Below are 18,088 nucleotides of genomic sequence, written 5' to 3'. Positions count from 1 at the left end.
TCACCTGCTTGCAGAGCTGTAGCAGAATTTGGTCACAACAAGGCATTGCAAGAGCACCCTGAAGGCTTACTGTGAAAGGAAGGTTGAGAAGAACGGATTCTGAGTTGTTAGGATGACGCACTGCAGAGTAGCTGGTAGGAACTTCTTCCACGTTATAGTGATGGTATCTGAACTACGATAATGGCAACCACAGGCTGGAAATCTCACTGGATAAAACAATACAGGAGGGAGAGTCTCATAAAGAACTAACTGCACTTAATTCTTCAACCAGATTCCAATCTTTTCACTCCAGTATCTGTGAGAAGATTCTTCAGCCGTACTTCCTAGCCGGTCCTCTGCCCGGCCAGCTTATTTTCTCTTGGGAAACCTGGTTGCTGCTTCTTCAGTTGATGCTCCTTTTGGACTGTTTCATTCTCAACACTGGCCTCCCTGACATGCTGTCTTGTGAATGCCATTAGCGCCATAGTCTTCAGCCCTGGCATCAAATCCTCCTCACCCCCACTTCTATTCCAGCCCCCAGAACCCCATGCTGTATGGAACCTTGGTCCCATTTTTCAGTAAATGAGCTCGCATATATGGGAGCCATTTTCATAGCATCAATTCAGTATCATTCAACAAATGTTGATCCAATTTTCTTTTAACAGGTATGTATTGTACACATTCTGTGTGCAAGAGTTGTGTTGGGTACATGTGAGGACCCAATGAGAATTTAAATAAGTATCATATACTCACAAAGTTTAACAATCTATTGGAAACAGGAAAAGATTAGGGCAAGATAACCCGAATAAATAATGAAAGATTAATTTTCATTGTAAGTAGAGAATGCTATAGGTCCTCCTCTGAAGGAGGATGAGATTATATCCAAATTAGAAGGATCAGGGAAATCTTTGTAAAGGGCTTGGCATTTAATAAGCATTAAAAGGGATCAAAGGGTGTTTCAAGAGAGGAAATGTCATCCTCAAGAACATATGCACAGAAAGTAAGTCTAGATTTGTGTACTGGCCCAGTGTGGCTGAAGAATGGGAAATGGGACTCTGGACAGGACGTAGGGGGCCATCCACGTGGCTTCTGGAAACACAGGCAGGGGATAAATGAAATTGACCCTTCTCAAATCAAGGGTACACTATGTTCTGACACATCAAGTATTGAGTAATACTTGAACCATAAAATTTCTCCTGGGCGAGCTTGTGCTGGTTGGGGCTCCTTGGTCCTGTGAGAGTCACTTCCTTAACGTGTGCCTGGAACTTCTCTTCACGTTGCCCACCAGTTCATTAACCTCTCCCATGCTCCAACTCACCATAAAACTTCTACCTTTTCTTCTAAATCTTGACTCATTTCCTGGAAGAGGGTTAGTAATTTCACCTTTAATAACAGAATAGAACACCCCAGACTGTCCCTCAGAGATCACCTTCTACTCTCCCAGAGCCTCCAGACCTCCCATCTTCCACCCCGCCAGACATTTTATTCATTCTTTGTATAGAAGTGTGATTGCTAAAAATTGATTTGGTCCATTTCCCTCCACCGTTCTGATGGACAGGTCTGCATACTGTGGTTTTCCAAGTGGCAGGGCTCACTAGCACCATGGGGCTAGAAACAGAGCTCAGGAACAGCTCCAAGGCCCAGCCAGGTACTCTCAGTGCATGAAAGATCCTTTTTATGGTTAAAACCTAACATGCAGGTAGAACTCTAAACCTCAGTTCACAAACACTTTGGAGAAATCACCCAGGAGTGATCTGAACTGTGGTACCTGATGATGGATCCACTCGGTGGTGGTTTGCCATTAATTCCCTTGCTCTTGTCAAATGACAAGACTTTGGGTGATGTGAGAATTGCTACTTGCTTAGGGACTTGTTTTTACAGGGACTGAAGATAAGTTAGTAAGACATTTACAAATGGCTTTCTCAAGGTTGCTGGTGTATCCAGCATTCCTGGAGTAAGGACAGGAATGCTGAACAGATGTGGCCCCTCTGTCTGTACGCCTGTTTCCATAAGGTATTGTGAACTTGTCCATAATAGCCAGGAAACCTTGCTGAGTAAAAGCTCAGCTAATTTGCAAAAAAACTTCCATTGATTTAAAACTCAGAATTCTTTTCAAAGACTCAGAACTAAGATGTACTTTTAGGTCATGTGTAGAGGGAGAAAAAACTTTCCCAGAATAAATAACTTTGACCAGCATATTTTCCCCTTCTTTCCATCTCTGTGAATTATTTTCCCTAATTTTACATTTCTTCCTCCCATGTAATTGATTAGTCTGATGATTAGCTTAGTGTCTCAGAATTAATTAAAATTTGACTTTGGTGCTAAAAGTAATAGAAGAATGAAGAGAGGTAGTAAACATTCTGAAAATATGTAGTGGGGAGGCACTCTTTTGCTCTGGATGCATGTATTTTACCATTTCTGAAAAATCAGAATACTAAAAAGGTATAACCTAAATATGGCCATAGAAGTATGGTGACAACATAGAGACTAGGGGGTTTGAGAAATATGTAGGAAGGCTTATTTACATTCTTTTTCCTGTACTACTTAACCATAAAAATTAAACTGCCTACACATTAAGTGGGCATTTTATTTTATTTTCACCATATATTCCTTTGCTTCTCAGGTGGTTTGCCTTTGTACAGTCTGTGGTCAGGCCAAGCATTAGCCATTGTTGAGTATGGGTTTTCACACACACACATCTTCCAGAGCCATTTCTTATCTCTACAGTTGTGTGTCCATAAATGCCAATTGGATGCGTGAGAAGGAAGGATTTCATCATTCCCAGTTTGGCTTAAGTATGGTCTCATGAAGAGCTTGAAGCCAGACACGTGATGCCTGCCTGTCCTCAAGCCACCAGGCCTCAGGAAGATCAGATCTGTGAAACATTTCCAGTGCACGATGTTTGTTTAAACCGTCCAGGGATTAGCATATACCTTGCTCAGTTTCTTCTCGAGGATATCTAAACTCTAGTCTTTGCACCCTGTATTTTTCCTAAACAACTCAGTCATCGTGGTAAAGCAAACACACTCGGCTGGGCGTTCCTGTGCTTAGGCTTGTTTTGTCCTTGCACCCCAGCCCACAAGACAGCAGGCCAAGAACTACCAAACTCTGACCTTTAGAAGCCTAGTATTTGGCTCTGAAGCAAAGACTCTTGTGTACTGGATAATTGTGAGCATCCTGCAACTTCCCACACAGCTTCACACCACCACCAAGCGGAGGTCTGTGCCTGTCCCCCCGGTGTCCTCTGCAACACCGCCCCTCGTTCTGTGCTCGGGACTCTCGATATCATGCTGTCCGCCACCTCTAGAACTTACCCCACCAGTCATCATTTCCCTTTCCTTCCTTCTATTTTCAGTCTTTTTAGTTTTTCCTTTCCCCTTCTGATAAATGTTTCCACAATCTTAAAAATCTCCTTGCATCTAGATAATTGTAATAAATGTAAATGGAGTACAGTGCTTTATAAATTGGAAAATTTGGTCAGAGCAGATGGGATTAAAAACCACCAAGAATTCCATTCTGAGTCTAAGAAACATATCTCACATATGAAAATAAAGAGGTTGAAAATAAAAAGATTTAAAAAAGTACTCTTTTCAAACCCCAAGCAGAAGAGAGTGAACATCAGATAAAACTTTAAAACAAGAAATATTACTAGAGATAAAAAGAAGTTTCATAATAATAAAAATTTCAATTTACCAGGAAGATATAAAAAACTCTAAATCTGTATACGCTTCAATATATGATTCTAAGTTTGTATCTTTTTTTTTTTTTATTTTGGTGACAATTACATGAAGAACATTATGTTTACTAGGCTCCCTCCTTCACCAAGTCCCCCCCACATACCCCTTCACAGTCACTGTCCATTTCTGTAGTGAGATGCTGTAAAATCACTACTTGTCTTCTCTGTGTTGCACATCCCCCCCTGTGCCCCCCACACACTATACATGCTGATCTTAGTGCTCTCTTTCTTTTTCCCCGCCCTTATCCCTCCCTTCCCACCCATCCTCCCCAGTCCCTTTTTTCCCTGTGGTAACTGTTAGTCCATTCTTGGGTTCTGTGATTCTGCTGCTGTATTGTTCCTTCAGTTTTCCTTTGTTGTTCTACTCCACACATGAGTGAAATCATTTGGTACTTGTCTTTCTCTGCCTGGCTTATTTCACTGAGCATAATACCCTGTAGCTCCATCCATGTTGTTGCGAATGATAGGATCTGTTTTTTGCTTATGGCTGAGTAACATTCCATTGTGTATATGTACCACATCTTCTTTATCCATTCATCTACTGATGGACATTTAGGTTACTTCCATATCTGGCTATTGTAAATAGTGCAACGATAAACAAAGGGGTGCATCTGTCTTTTTCAAACTGGAGTGCTGCATTCTTAGGGTAAATTCCTAGAAGTGGAATTGCTGGGTCAAATGGTATTTCTATTTTGAGCATTCTGAGGAACCTCCATACTGCTTTCCACAATGGTTGAACAAATTTACATTCCCACCAGCAGTGTAGGAGGGTTCCCATTTCTCCACAACCTCGCCAACATTTGTTGTTTGTCTTTTCGATGATGGTGATCCTTACTGGTGTGAGGTGATATCTCATTGTGGTTTTAATTTGCATTTCTCTGATGACTAGCAATGTGGAGCATCTTATCATGTGTCCATTGGCTATCTGAATTTCTTCTTTGGAGAACTGTCTGTTCAGCTCCTCTGCCCATTTTTTAATTGGATTATTTGCTTTTTGTTTGTTGAGATGTGTGAGCTCTTTATATATTTTGGATGTCAATCCTTTGTCAGATCTCATTTATGAATATATTCTCCCATACTGTAGGGTACCTTTTTGCTCTATTGATGGTGTCCTTTGCTGTACAGAAGCTTTTCAGCTTGATTTCGTCCCACTTGTTCATTTTTGCTTTTGTTTCCCTTGCCCAGGGAGGTATGTTCATGAAGAAGTAGCTCATGTTTATGTTGAAGAGATTTATACCTATGTTTTTTTCTAAGAGTTCTCTGGTTTTATGACTTACATTCAGGTCTTTGATCCATTTCAAATTTACTTTTGTCTATGGGGTTAGACAGTGATCCAGTTTCATTCTCTTACATGTAGCTGGCCAGTTTTGCCAGCACCATCTGTTGAAGAGACTGTCCTTTCCCCATTGTATGTCCATGGCTCCTTTATTGTATATTAATTGACCATGTATGTTTGGGTTATTGTCATCTCTATTCTGTTCCACTGGTCTGTGGCTCTGTTCTTGTGCCAGTACCAAATTGTCTTGATTCCTGTGGCTTTGTAGTAGAGCTTGAAGTTGGGGAGCTAGATCCCCCCCCCTTGATTCTTCTCAGGATTGCTTTGGCTATTGGGGTCTTTGGTGTTTCCACATGAAATTTTGAACTATTTGTTCCAGTTCGTTGAAGAATGTTGTTTGTAATTTGATAGGGATTGCATTAAATCTGTATATAGCTTTTGGCAGGATGGCCATTTTGATGATATTAATTCTTCCTAACCAAGAGCATGGGATGAGTTTCCATTGGTTAGTGTCCTCTTCAATTTCTCTTAAGAGTGTCTTATAGTTTTCAGGGTATAGGTCTTTCACTTCCTTGGTTAGGTTTATTCCTAGGTATTTTTTTTTTTTTGATGCTATTGTGAATGGAATTGTTTTCCTGATTCCTCTTTCTATTAGTTTATTGTTAGAGTATAGGAAAGCTACAGATTTCTGTGTGTTAATTTTTTATCTTGCAACTTCGCTGAATTCCGATATTAGTTCTAATAGTTTTGCAGTGGCGTCTTTAGGGTTTTTTGTGTACAATATCATGTCATCTGCAAATAGTGACAGTTTGACTTCTTCTTTACCAATCTGGATTCCTTGCATTTGTTTGTTTTGTCTGATAGCTGTGGCTTAGACCTCCAGTACTATGTTCAATAACAGGGAGGTGAGTGGGCATCCCTGTCTTGTTCCCGATCTCGGAGGAAAAGCTTTCAGCCTCTCGCTGTTCAGTATGATGGTAGGTGTGGGTTTATCATTTATGGCCTTTATTATGTTGACGTACTTGCCCTCTATGCCAATTTTGTTCAGAGTTTTTATCATGACTGGATGTTGAATTTAATCGAATGCTTTTTCAGCATCTATGGAGATGATCATGTGGTTTTGTCTATCTTCTTGTTGAGGTGGTGGATGATGTTGATGGATTTTCGAATGTTGTACCATCCTTGCATCACTGGGGTGAATCCCACTTGGTCACGGTGTATGATCCTCTTGATGTATTTTTTAATTCAGTTTGCTAATATTTTGTTGAGTTTTTTTGCATCTACATTCATCAGGGATATTGGTCTGCAGTTTTCTTTTTTGGTGGGGTCTTTGCCTGCTTTTGCTATTAGGGTGATGCTGGCTTGATGGAATGAGTTTGGGAGTATTCCCTCCACTTCTGTTTTTTGGAAAACTTTAAGGACAATGGGTATTATGTCTTCTGTGTATGTCTGATAAAATTCTGAGGTAAATCCATCTGGCCCGGGGGTTTTGTTCTTGGGTAGTTTTTTGATTACCGATTCAATTTTGTTGCTGGTAATTGGTCTGTTTAGATTTTCTGTTTCTTTCTGGGTCAGTCTTGGGAGGTTGTATTTTTCTAGGAAGTTGTCCATTTCTCCTAGGTTTTCCAGCTTGTTAGCATATAGATTTTCATGGTATTCTCTAATATTTCTTTGTATTTCTGTGGGGTCTGTCGTGATTTTTACTTTCTTGTTTCTGATTCTGTTGATGTGTGTTGTCTCTCTTTTTCTCTTAATAAGTCTGGCTAGAGGCTTATCTATTTTGTTTATTTTCTCGAAAAACCAGCTCTTGGTTTCATTGATTTTCTTCTGAATTTTGTTTATTTCTTCTCTGATCTTTTATTATGTCCCTCCGTCTGGTGACCTTAGGCCTCATTTGTTCTTCTTTTTCCAGTTTCGATAATTGTGACATTAGACTATTCATTTGGGATTGTTCTTCCTTCTTAAGTATGCCTGGATTGCTATATACTTTCCTCTTAAGACTGCTTTCGCTGCATCCCACAGAAGTTGGGGCTTTGTCACTTAGCTACAGCAGAGAAAACATGGTGATGAATAATGAAATATGCATGAAAGGAAAATTTTTTTTAAGTTTTCTTAAGTGACTCTGAAATTACAATGTGTGAAAATACTTTTACTTTCATGATTCTAAGTCTCAAATTCATGAGTGCAGAGGAGTGGATTTCTTGCTCAGCTCTGTCATGTGTCAGGACAATGGTAAATGGGAGCTGGCCATACCTTATCCTCCCCTTGTGCCAAGAACAAAGTCTGGTTTAGGGAAACACCTATTAAGGCTGCACATACTGGGCAGAAAGTGCCAGATGCCACTGCCACTCAGTGTGGGAATAAGCCACGCATGCAATGCTGTTCCTTGAGATGGTGGGGGGTGTTTCCATTTAGGGTGCCAGGTGAAAACTCCATGACTTGTATTGTCAGACGATGCATATTTGCACATTACTCTAGTAATTGCCAGGAGAAGAGGATTTTGTTTTCTCTGAGGCCTGGGGTTAAGAAAGAGTTTACTCATTCTAGGCAATTTACCAGTTTAAGAAAGTTGCTTAATTTTTTTTCCATTTGGTTACTTCTGTTCGTAATATTTATCTGTGGTACTAGATGCCTATAAGCCTTTCATTAAAGGATGACTTTGGTGACACATGATCAGCTGATTATGGGACAGGGATAGGCATTTGACCTCGGCCAATACAGATTCTTTGGTATTTCCTGCTGTAGCTATTGGAAAAGACTGATTGTACTGAAGTTGCTAATCGGGTAGTATAAGATTTAAGTTATTTTCAGAATATTGCCACTTAAAGGAGCAATGCCCATTCAGAGAAATGGAGAGAGATGAAGCCCTGAGGACACTGGTGAAACTTCTGGATTCATCCATGCCTGCAACCTCAGATTTTTAGTTCCATAAGGCAACATATTTTTTTAAATTTTGCTGTAATTTCTAAGTTAGCTTAAGTTAAGGTCACTGGCAGCTATAGAGTTCTAATTATCAGTAAAGAGCCATCTGCATTGCAGAGATCTGGTCTCTTACATTTTTAAGTTTATCTAGGAGTAATGATGGTCTCTAACTTTGCTTAGCATCTATGACATTATTCTGAAAATGGTCTACTTTGTTTACTATTTCATACTATTTAGCTTATCCTATAGCTGCTGAAATCTATTGACAGAGCTGTTTACTGGGCAAGGTCGATCTTGGAAACACAACATGGGGGGAAAGGTAATCAGTAGGCAAACCTCAAGGGAAAAACTGGAGAAAACATCTTCCCTCTACAAGTTCCACCATCTCCTAGTGTACACAGTCAGGTACCACTTGCCTTCTTTTCCCAAGGATGTTTTTTGGAGATTAGTGGGGCAACAAGTCCTCAGTCCGAAGTGTGAGAGATGCAGAGAGGAAGCTTCTTAGCCTCCACAAGGTGCTCCTGTTCAGTATCTTGGGTAGTATGTCGATTAGGAGGTCTGGATTTATAAAGCTTATGTGGAAAAGCAAGTAGCCCAGCAGTGTGATGAAAAATAGGGTGATGAAAAAGAGAACCTGAAAAATCCTGAGAAGAGAAAGCCAAGAAACTTTTAGCCAGATGTTAGAAAACCAGGAACAAAATAGTAAGTCATACCTCAGTGCACACCTGGTTCCTTCTTGATACTCAAATGTCTCCCACTAAATCTTGTCTCCGTTCCCAGCAACCCCTTGTAAATGTGGTCCTTCCCTTGTGCAGGCTTGCTAGTTACTGTCTTCCATCGCTGTGTTTTATTTTCTTTTAGTATTTATCATTATCTGAAATTATCTTGTGACTTAGTCACACCAATTTATACCGCACTAGCAGAGTATGCATTTCTATGGATCTATACCCTCTCCAACACTTACCATCAGATTTTTAAAGTTTCACTAATCAAATGATTGTAAAGTAATATCTCATTATGGTCTTGATCTGTATTTCCCAGATGAACAGTGATGCTGAATATCTGTGCATAGGTTTATTGGTCTGATGTGTTCCTTTTGCCCATTTATCTGCTAGGTTGTTTGATCTTTTCTTAACTAAATGGTAAAAGTTCTTTCTGTGTTCTTGATATGAATCCTTTTCCATGTGTACTTTATTAATAACTTCCCTCTACTTTCTAACTTTCACTTGCTCTAAGTGTTGAAGAGCAAAAGTTAATAATTTTCAATAAAGTCTAGTTTATCAACCTTTCCTTTAATTAGAACTAATCCTTTCATGTCATGCTAGAAATCCATGCCCTATACCAAGGCCTGAAAGATACTTCTATCTTCATTGAGGGTTTGTAGCATTTTAAAAATATGTTCACAAATTCTTTGATAGTCCTCTCATTATGAGATTTCCCTTCATTGGGATGTGGACTGGACTTAATGGCTCATTTCTAAAGAATACAGTATTGTGGAGGTGCCAGTGTATGACTTCCTAGACTAGGTGCTAAAGACACAGCAGCTTCTTCCTTAACTCTCAAGAGAACACCTTCTGTCATATTGGGAGGATACCCAACCAGCCCTGTGGAGATGTGCATGTGCTGAGGAACTGAGACCTCTTGTCAAAATCCAGCAAAAAAGCTAGTGTGAAAATAGATTCTCTAGCCCCAGCCAAGCCTTCTAATGACTGTAACTTTGGCCAACATCTTGTCTGTAGCCTCATACCAGACCTTGAGCTGGAACTACCAGGCTAAATGACTCAAAGATTCCTGACTCATAGAAACTATGGGATGATAAATGTTTATTATTTGAAACTAGGAAGTTTTGGGGTAATTTGTTGAGTGGTAGTAGATAACTCATGCTGCAATCTAAAGATCCCCTTTGTTTCGTTTAGTGGACATTGAAGTCTTTAACACATTGTGCCTGCTTTTTATATATGCTCAATGTTAGTGATCTGATATCATTTTTTGTCTTATTTGGGTAATGTTTTTCCTACCATATTTTTCAACGATTCTTCCTTTCCCCTAAGACATATAATTAGTGTTACAGATCAAAGGTCTAAATGTGCACTGTTTCTAAGCTCTTTTTTTGTTGTGTTTCATTGTTCAGTTTTCCTAGTCTGGTCCCAATAGCACACTATCATAATTATTACAGCTTCATAGTATTCCCCACCTCTTGCTTTTCTTTAAAATTTCGAGGTTATGTCTGACCCTTTACTCCTCCAAATATAGTATATTTTAGAATCATTTCATTCAATTCCATGAAAAATCTTTTGGGGAGTTTGATTGGAATTTAATTGACTATTTATCAACTGGAGACAACTGATGTATTTCTGATATTAAGGCTTCCTATCCATGATCATGGTATTTCTCTTCTTTCATTCATGATACTTTTAATATTTCTTAATACATTTCTCTAAATTTCCCTATAAATGATGAATTTTTTTTCCCTTGCTGTTTTACTATGATTTGTATGGGCAAACCGCCACTGTTTCCTTCCTACATTAACCTTATCCAGCTGTTCTGGGCTGCCTGCAGCTCCAGGACAAATTCATTACCACCTGCCCTCACTAGTCACAGAGAACCCCTTCCCCACCAGTTCTCTGAAGTCTTTCTCTAGTGTTGATCTTAGAGCCAGGATCCAGGATCCATTCTGGTGAAGTATCTTAGAATTAGAATCAGAGGCCCTTTACAAACCTCCTTCCTCCTTCCTGCAAATCTCCTTGAAGCTGGATACAATATTCATAAGGAGGTTCTGGGTGACATTCCCAGGGAAAATCTTAGGAATAACCAACTTTTTAATCTCTTGAGTTAACAACCAGCATACCAGTGCCCCACAGAGTGGTCGAGTAAAACAAGAGGGAAGGTATTTGTAGTTTCCTGAACTAAACCTGTACATTCTCCTCCAGATCACCAACTCTCATTAAGGCAGACAGTCCTTGGGAGTCCATCTGGGCAATTCCATGCTTGGCACGGGTGTTAAAAGTATAGGTGAAGGCAGTCCTAGGAGTTCTAGGAAGAATTCTACTAGGTGTTCCAGGAACACTGTATGTGGGGATATCAAAATATGTAGTACTTCATTTACCTTGTATGAAGGGACATCCCCCTTAAGCCAATATTCTAGACATTTGGAAATTACCTTTAAACACCAATAATTTTATGTTAATCATTTTGATGGAACTCTTTCTAAATCATATTTTATACCACTTTGAATCTGTTTCTGTGTGCCTTCGTAAACAGATTATATTGAACATAATTTGACCTTTACTTGAAAATACAAGGCTACATGAATACAAATTTTTGCAGTCCCAGTGATTCCTTCAGAACTAATATGCACTCAGTTGTTTGAATGTTGAGTTCTTACTCAGGTTAACAAATATTTTTGAGCAATTATGATGTGCTGGATACTGTTAGGTGCTTTATCTCTTTCACAATCATTTCCTCTTTTATCTGTTATTAGGCAGCAGTATACTTGCATTTAGAAGTTCTCTCCCTATGTATGTATATATTTTTCATGTCGGGGGTAAAGAGCTGACATTGTAACAAGGTTTGAGGGAGGCGTGTCTCATACAATAGTGTGAAAACCCAATCACTATGCTTATGAACCCCATTTCTAATCTACTGACTCTACTGGGGATCCAGATACATCAAATTATTTCAGACTGTTAAGGGAAGAGGGAGTAAATATGAGATTTGCCACATCTCTTTTAGGTGATAAGATTCCCGTTTCTGATTACTTACTGGGCTGTTGGGTGCTAATACTGGAAAATGAGATTAGTAATTGCCTTTCGGCAAGAAGTCATAGCATGTAAACTGAGACATGTGGTCACTGATGACACTAGTTTGTTGACTCTGTGTGTGTGTGTGTGAGAGAGAGAGTGAGAGTGTGTGTGTGTGTGTGTGTGTGTGTGTGTGTGTATAAAAGGTTCTCCTTGTCGTCTGCAGGATGGCTAGTAGATCTCCCAGTTTTCAAGAAGTCCTCAAAGATATTTACTTGCCTTTTACAGAGCCATATTCCCTTCTTTTGGAGAGACTTGTCCTGGGAGAAGAAGAAAGGCAATTGATAAATAAGCAATTTTTTGAAGCTGTCATCTCTGTCAAGTAATATTCAGTGAGCTATTAGTTATATGTTATGTTTAGATACCATACAAATTTTTTTCATAAGCATAAACATGAAAATTTCAAAGCCCATGCATATACATACATATGCATATATGTGTGTGTGCAGTATTTATATATACATATGCATATATATATATGTGTGTGTATATATATATACACAGTTACATATTTGTATATGATTTTGTATCACCTTCTTATATACTGATAGGAGTAGAGGAAGGCATAGAAACGTAAAGTATGTTGCCCAAGGTTATACAGCTAGTTAGTGGCAGGGCCAGGCGGGACCTCTGCGAATCCACATTCTGGGCTCTCATAACTCTTCGCTTAACCTTCAGCTCAGCCAGAAACCCTTAGAGGAATGAACAAGCTATGGAAACCACACAAATACATTCTGAGGTAAGTTTTAGAAGTATAAAAATGTAAAGATGAAAATACATCCTGAATTTCTGTGGCATTTCTTTGACAAAATATTTTCTTTGTTATTTCATTTTCCTTTTAACTTCCTTGGGAGATAAAAAGAGGAATTAAGATTTTAAAATTGTGTAAATAAGGCTCATAGAACTGGAATCATGAGAAACTTTGTTTTACAAATTTGGTTGTATAACTTGAGCCAGATGAGGTGAAGTGCCCTCTAATCAGTGCCCAGGGAGCGTCTCTGTAAAGACGGCTCAAACTCAGGGCACGGGACCATCATGGGACTCTCATAATCTTGATGAAGACACTCTGTTTTTCCTCTGATGTGTAGTCAGATGAACACTTTGATGAACCATTGGGGATAGATGACGGGACATGTCAGAAAGTATGCTGAGCCTCATCCTAGAGAGAGGGAGTCCATTTAATTTCAGGGTCCAGTTAATATTTTTTTGCTGAGTGGAATATGCAAGAGAGGGGCCAGAATAACTTGCTCAGGACAATCGGAGTCATGGTCACTGTGGGCATGTCTGACATATACCCAAACATCTGGATGACCCCAGGAACAATGGTGTATTATTGATGTTTGCTTTTTAGGAAAAGAAGACTTTTTTTTTTTGGTGAGATTATCAAGATCATATATTTCATGCCAATAAATTTCTGGGGAATGTCAACCTTGCCTCTTAAACCAATATTCATTACAAAAATAAAGTTAAATAAAAGTTTATCTTTTAGCCCTGTGAACTTGCTGCCACAAAATGCCAAACAGGGAAAGAGCCGTGATGCTCTGCACCCAATTCTATGTCCTTCTGACCTTTGCATATGTGCTGGTGACATCACGATGTTAAACATGAATGGATTTGGAGCTGTGTCATAAAGAAGTGATGACTTCTTATGTTAACTCATGGGGCGACTGTGATCAGATAGTGACAGATAACCCTGGTGCTGTGTGTTTTGAAAGATTCGGGAACATGTCGGGATCATATGGAAAGAGTTCTGTGATTGCATTAGGAGGGCGGTGTGGTGTATGTGTCATATATTAGCCTCTTCTCTGTAGAGCATAGCCGCAGTTAATGTTCCATCTTACTTGCATTCTGAACCTTCTTAGGTCTTAGACTAGTTTCTACGAAGACATGCCTCATATTTACTTGGCTGTAAGAGAGGGAAGACAGTTGTCTTCTTTGTTTCAGGTTGGAATGCTTTGAAATTATATCTAGTACTGTTCTTGGAAAATGCACATGGGAAGCTTTGTGTATGTTTCCTGGCTTATAGTGTTTTGGAAACTCTGACAGGCAGTGGCCCTCAGAGGACACAGGGTGGAAGGCTCACCTTATTATTTTGACTGTTATGTTCTTTTCTTGCCGAGTTCATGCTCAAGACTTTTGATCTAGGGGGAAGTGAACCAAGATAGGGATTGAATAAAGTTCACTCAAATATCCATACTACATAATGATTATTTAAAAAGTTTCATATTCTAAAGCTGTGCTGTCCACTATGGAAGCCAGTGGCTGCATGTAGCTATAAACAATAAGTTAATAAAAATAAAAATAAATCATTTCCTCAGTCACACTAACCATGTTTCAGGTACTCAGTAGGTGGCCCTTGGCTCCTTATTGGATGGCACAAAGTTTTATTGGGCAGCTCTGTTGTAGAAACTTATCTTAGCAGTGAAGCCATACTTAATGTTCAAGAAGGCCCTCGGGAAACTTGAAGGTATCCTTCAGAATTCCAAGTCCTGGTACCCTGTGGCCCTCCCAGGCCACAATGCATACCAAGGCTATTTAGAGGCGGTATGAAGTTTGGTTCTGTTTACCTTGATCCCAAGATCCAAAATATTTAATAAATGTAAGTACTTCTTGAGTAAGTTAAGATTTAACTTCTAAAAAGGGGCCAAGAAATGGGAGTGAGATTTTTTACTTTGTTTTCTCACCATGTCAGGTCTAGACAAACTCAGAAAGGAGGGGCAGGGGCTTTTGTCTTACCATGTCTAACCTTTAATGGTCCTAGTTTAGTAGTTAATATAGTGTACAGTTTGGGTTTGGTAATATGATAGCCTTCGTGTGTCTAGAGGTTAGTTTCATGCCTATCTTATATGGCTGAGCCTCTATGTTTTTGGGAAAATGAAGGGTGGTATTAGTTTAAAGGGCTTTTCTGTGAAAGTAAGAATGTACTACTCATCAGAGTGCCTGACTACCAGCCCTTTTAAAATCAGATGTTCCTGCCCTTAATATAAACCTGAATAATTGAAAATGTGATAAAAGCATGAAGGGAGATGTGTTTCTGTGGTTTTTTAAGGAGGATGGAAGGAGGACCTGCATTTTAAAGTTGGTGTGGTTTAGTGGGAGTCAAGCAATCACTAACAGAAGGGAGAGAGATGTGCGGTTCGGGCTCACTCAGTCCCGAGTAGGAACTGGTCAGAGGAATGTTTGCTCTGACCCAGGCTGAGATGGAGTTACCACTAAAACCAAGAAGTTCCTTTTTTTTCCAAAACTCACACTTCTCTCTCAAGGAGCCGCGTCTCTACCTCTTCTTCAATGTTCTTTGAAGTTTCCTGGTACTTCTTCCAAGAGAAATAAAAGAAACCACAGTTACTAATTAGAAGCCTTATACTTTTTCTAATCATAAGAAGCATGTATTATTACGTGGTAACATGAATGCTTGGTCTCCTTTTCCAGCCCCGACACCCACCACCACTCCTGATCTCTCGCTGCACTTCCTACCTTCCCAGGCAGGTCCCTGGGTAATTGGTGTCATGAAAGGAAAAGTGCTCGTTATGAATTTAAGAGCACAGAGGTCAGGAGACCAGGGCTGTAACAGAATGATATTGGTGCCGGGTTGTCAGGGACCCAAAGACCCTTTGTCATGCCACTTTGAAGAGTTAATATTGTTCTAGAGAGTGTTCTTTGAAAAGCCTGGTTTCATATTATCCTGTACCTTACAAACCCTTCTCTGTCCCATTACCAAGAAACTGTACCTTAATGCAGAAGACCTGATCTTTGCAGAGCTGGGCCACCAAAGCATAGTCTTCCATTACCTGGCAAACCAAAATTCAGTCTTAAATTTCTTTCAGGAAATTTCTCTAAGAACCAGAGTATACTTGCTTCCTCCTAAATCCCAGACCCTAAATGTAGTTTTCTAATTGTCCTAAATATGTTTTTGCTGTATGTATGAACTCATTTATTTTCTGATGCTAGATAAGCTTTATTTTGCAGGGAAGTTTATTTTGGGACAGTTGAGAGAATAGATACAGATATGGAACATATCCTATAAAAATTATTGAAGAGAAGGAAACCTTGGAGACTGCATTTACCTTCCTTTCCTTCATCCCCTCCTCAACCCGATAATGGTTCTGCATCTGGAACCTTATTATATGTAAGTCAATCATTTGCAGAATGTATTGTGTCCTCTAACTGAACATCAACTTTTCCTTCCTCTGGGGGAAGAAATACTGAAATTACTACCATCACCTTAGCCAGTTCCTTCTCTCGGTCAGCACAGGAAGCTTCCAGCTCTTGTAACTTAACCTATAGAAAGGGAAGGAGATGGGTAACTCAAGGTGCAAGCAGGCTTCCATTCTGAAATGCTGTCTCAAAGGTCATCTTACAGGTGGCTGAAGAGCACCAGGTATGATATCAGATGTCTTTTTAATGGAGGAGAGTCAAACCATGCAGCATCCTTAAGGTGAACCTACCTTTCTACACTCCCAAGGCCTTAGCATTCATGAGGGCTCCACTCATGCTTAAACTACAATTCTTAGCTTCCTTCCTTGTTAGCCATTCCTCTTAGGAAAAACATCAATCTTGAAAAACCTCAGTCTTCCTTTTCCTTTTATATACTTACCGCTCACTCCTTTTTTGCTCCCCGTAGTCCTTCCTTCTTTTCCTCCCTTGTTTGATGGAAGCCTATTCTATATTGGTCACTGTGTTGGAGTGATGGGCAGAGGGCCATGAGAGCAGAAAGTCTACAGTGGTGAACAGGATCGACAGGCAGAGTCTCTGCCTCACAGAGCTGCATTATAGTTGGGGACGTTAACACATAAGTCAACATGACAATGATAAATGCTATGAAAGAAATACAGAGAAATGTAGTGCTAGCGGTGGCATGAGAGCGATCATGGGTGAAGTCCTGTCTGATGGGATGATGCTGGGTTGAAATCCAAATGGTAAATAGTAGCCAAATGGAGATCTGGAAGAAATATGGCCCATGCAGGGTTGCAGCAAGAGCCAAGAGTGTGAAAGAGCACATATGTAGTGTATGTGGAAGTTCTGTGGCTGGAGCGTGGGGAAACACCTGGGAAGGAGGAGATGAGGTGGGGAAAGGTTGGCATGGATGAGATTATGTGGAAGGCCTTGTAGCTTCTAGAGTTTGGTTCTTTATTTTAATTGCAGTGAGAATCCAGGTGTGAACTCGAAGTAGTAAGGACATAACTTGATTTGTGTTTTTAAAGAATAAGTCTTTTCTATGTGTGAAAAGTAGATTACGGGTAAGAGCAGAAGCAGGAAGACTAAGAGGCTAATTTGGCATCCAGGCAAGGGCTTATGGTGTCTTGCAGAGGGTAATAGTAGCAGAGGAATAGATGTGCTCGGGGCATATTCCCTAGTTAGAGCAGACAAGCCTAAGTTTTTCCTTCCTTCCACTTTTAGCTCTACTGTTCCCACTTTGATCTAGGTGCCATTGTTTCACATCTGAAGACTTCTAACAGTTCCTTTCCTCTTCAGTCAATTATATCCAGGGCCAGAGAGCCAAATGTGCTAAGGGCTGTATTTTCAGGACGGTGGTCTGAGACACAAAGAGGCGCAGCAGGCATACTATTAAACTGATGAGCTGATTTCCAAGATGTAAGAACAACAGAAGGAAGAGATGCTATGGATTTTATAGAATTAGAGAAATCACTTGAGAAATCTACAACACATGTAGGCAAATGGGTGTAATTTAAAGGGTCAGTGATGCTTTAGAGTTCTTTGGAGGTGGGCTAATAGCTTCCAGGAAAATAATGGCCATTGTTCTGACAATGCCTGGAACTACCTATAGTCTTTCGGCTCAGCTGAGGTGACACAGAATTACCAGACTTAAAGCCTCACCATGGTCTCTGGAGGGCTACTGTCAAGAAAACTTGTTTTGAGCAGAAGGAAGCAAATTCAGTTATTTGGCAAGGCTAGTCAAGGGCCTTCCTAAGCCTTTCTAGCCTGAGCCTCAACTTTATCCTGAAGCACATGCAGGCTCCACATTTCTCCCTTTCCAGATACATTTCCTGGACAGGCGTGGCCAAGGAAGCTGTTTTAGTGGCTTTGGACTTCCTGTTTTTTTTTTTTTTTTTTTTTTTTTTTTTTTGTGTGTGTGTGTGTGTGTGTGGCCATCAGTACTAATTTGGCTGACACGAAATAGGGAAGTAATTCTCTATTTTTCGCTTTCTATTTCTATTTTCAGTGTGTCCATCTCTGCATCATGGCCCACAGACATAGTATGGGCGAAAGTGTGAGCTTCAGACGCTAAAGAGAAATAAGGCAAGGGAAAGATGGAATTCTACAGAAAGTATCAAGTAAGTATTGTACCTGCTTTCTGAATTAAAAAATAAGTCCACCAGTTTGCATCTTTGATCTCAGGGATTGTGCTTGTGCCCA

General features: G+C 39.9%; 2 protein-coding genes and 1 pseudogene across 14 annotated transcripts in view; 1 reads left to right on the top strand and 2 right to left on the bottom strand.

Annotated features, from left to right (window-relative positions):
* The window catches only part of LOC140845908 (transmembrane and coiled-coil domain-containing protein 5A-like), a 161,778-nt gene that overhangs the window by 6,596 nt on the left and 137,094 nt on the right, over positions 1–18,088 (bottom strand). For 8 of the 10 annotated variants that reach the window (XR_012124868.1, XM_073221162.1, XM_073221205.1 and 5 more), the window contains 6 exons: positions 15,935–15,991; positions 15,442–15,501; positions 14,963–15,027; positions 13,797–13,854; positions 11,933–11,973; positions 8,330–8,557 (listed from right to left, as the gene is read on the bottom strand). Coding sequence is in view for 9 of the 10 variants with exons in the window: in XM_073221162.1 (XP_073077263.1) it covers positions 8,359–8,557; positions 11,933–11,973; positions 13,797–13,854; positions 14,963–15,027; positions 15,442–15,501; positions 15,935–15,991 (480 nt within the window). In the remaining variant the exon portion in view is untranslated. Of the gene's footprint in view, positions 1–3,852; positions 7,036–8,329; positions 8,558–11,932; positions 11,974–13,796; positions 13,855–14,962; positions 15,028–15,441; positions 15,502–15,934; positions 15,992–18,088 lie in introns of those variants that run through there. The other 2 variants (XM_073221342.1, XM_073221406.1) reach the window with 2 other exon arrangements.
* Positions 11,450–11,545, bottom strand: LOC140844835 (small nucleolar RNA U13; annotated as a pseudogene).
* Positions 16,002–18,088, top strand: part of LOC140845974 (transmembrane and coiled-coil domain-containing protein 5A-like) — a 79,526-nt gene continuing 77,439 nt past the window's right edge. For all 4 annotated transcript variants that reach the window (XM_073221479.1, XM_073221509.1, XM_073221423.1 and 1 more), the window contains exon 1: positions 16,002–18,006. The gene's annotated coding sequence lies outside the window, so the exon portion shown is untranslated. The remainder of the gene's footprint in view (positions 18,007–18,088) is intronic.

Source organism: Manis javanica, chromosome 1, assembly GCF_040802235.1.
Source record: "Manis javanica isolate MJ-LG chromosome 1, MJ_LKY, whole genome shotgun sequence".
Classification (NCBI taxonomy): domain Eukaryota; kingdom Metazoa; phylum Chordata; class Mammalia; order Pholidota; family Manidae; genus Manis; species Manis javanica.
This window is presented reverse-complemented; position numbering and strand designations above follow the sequence as displayed.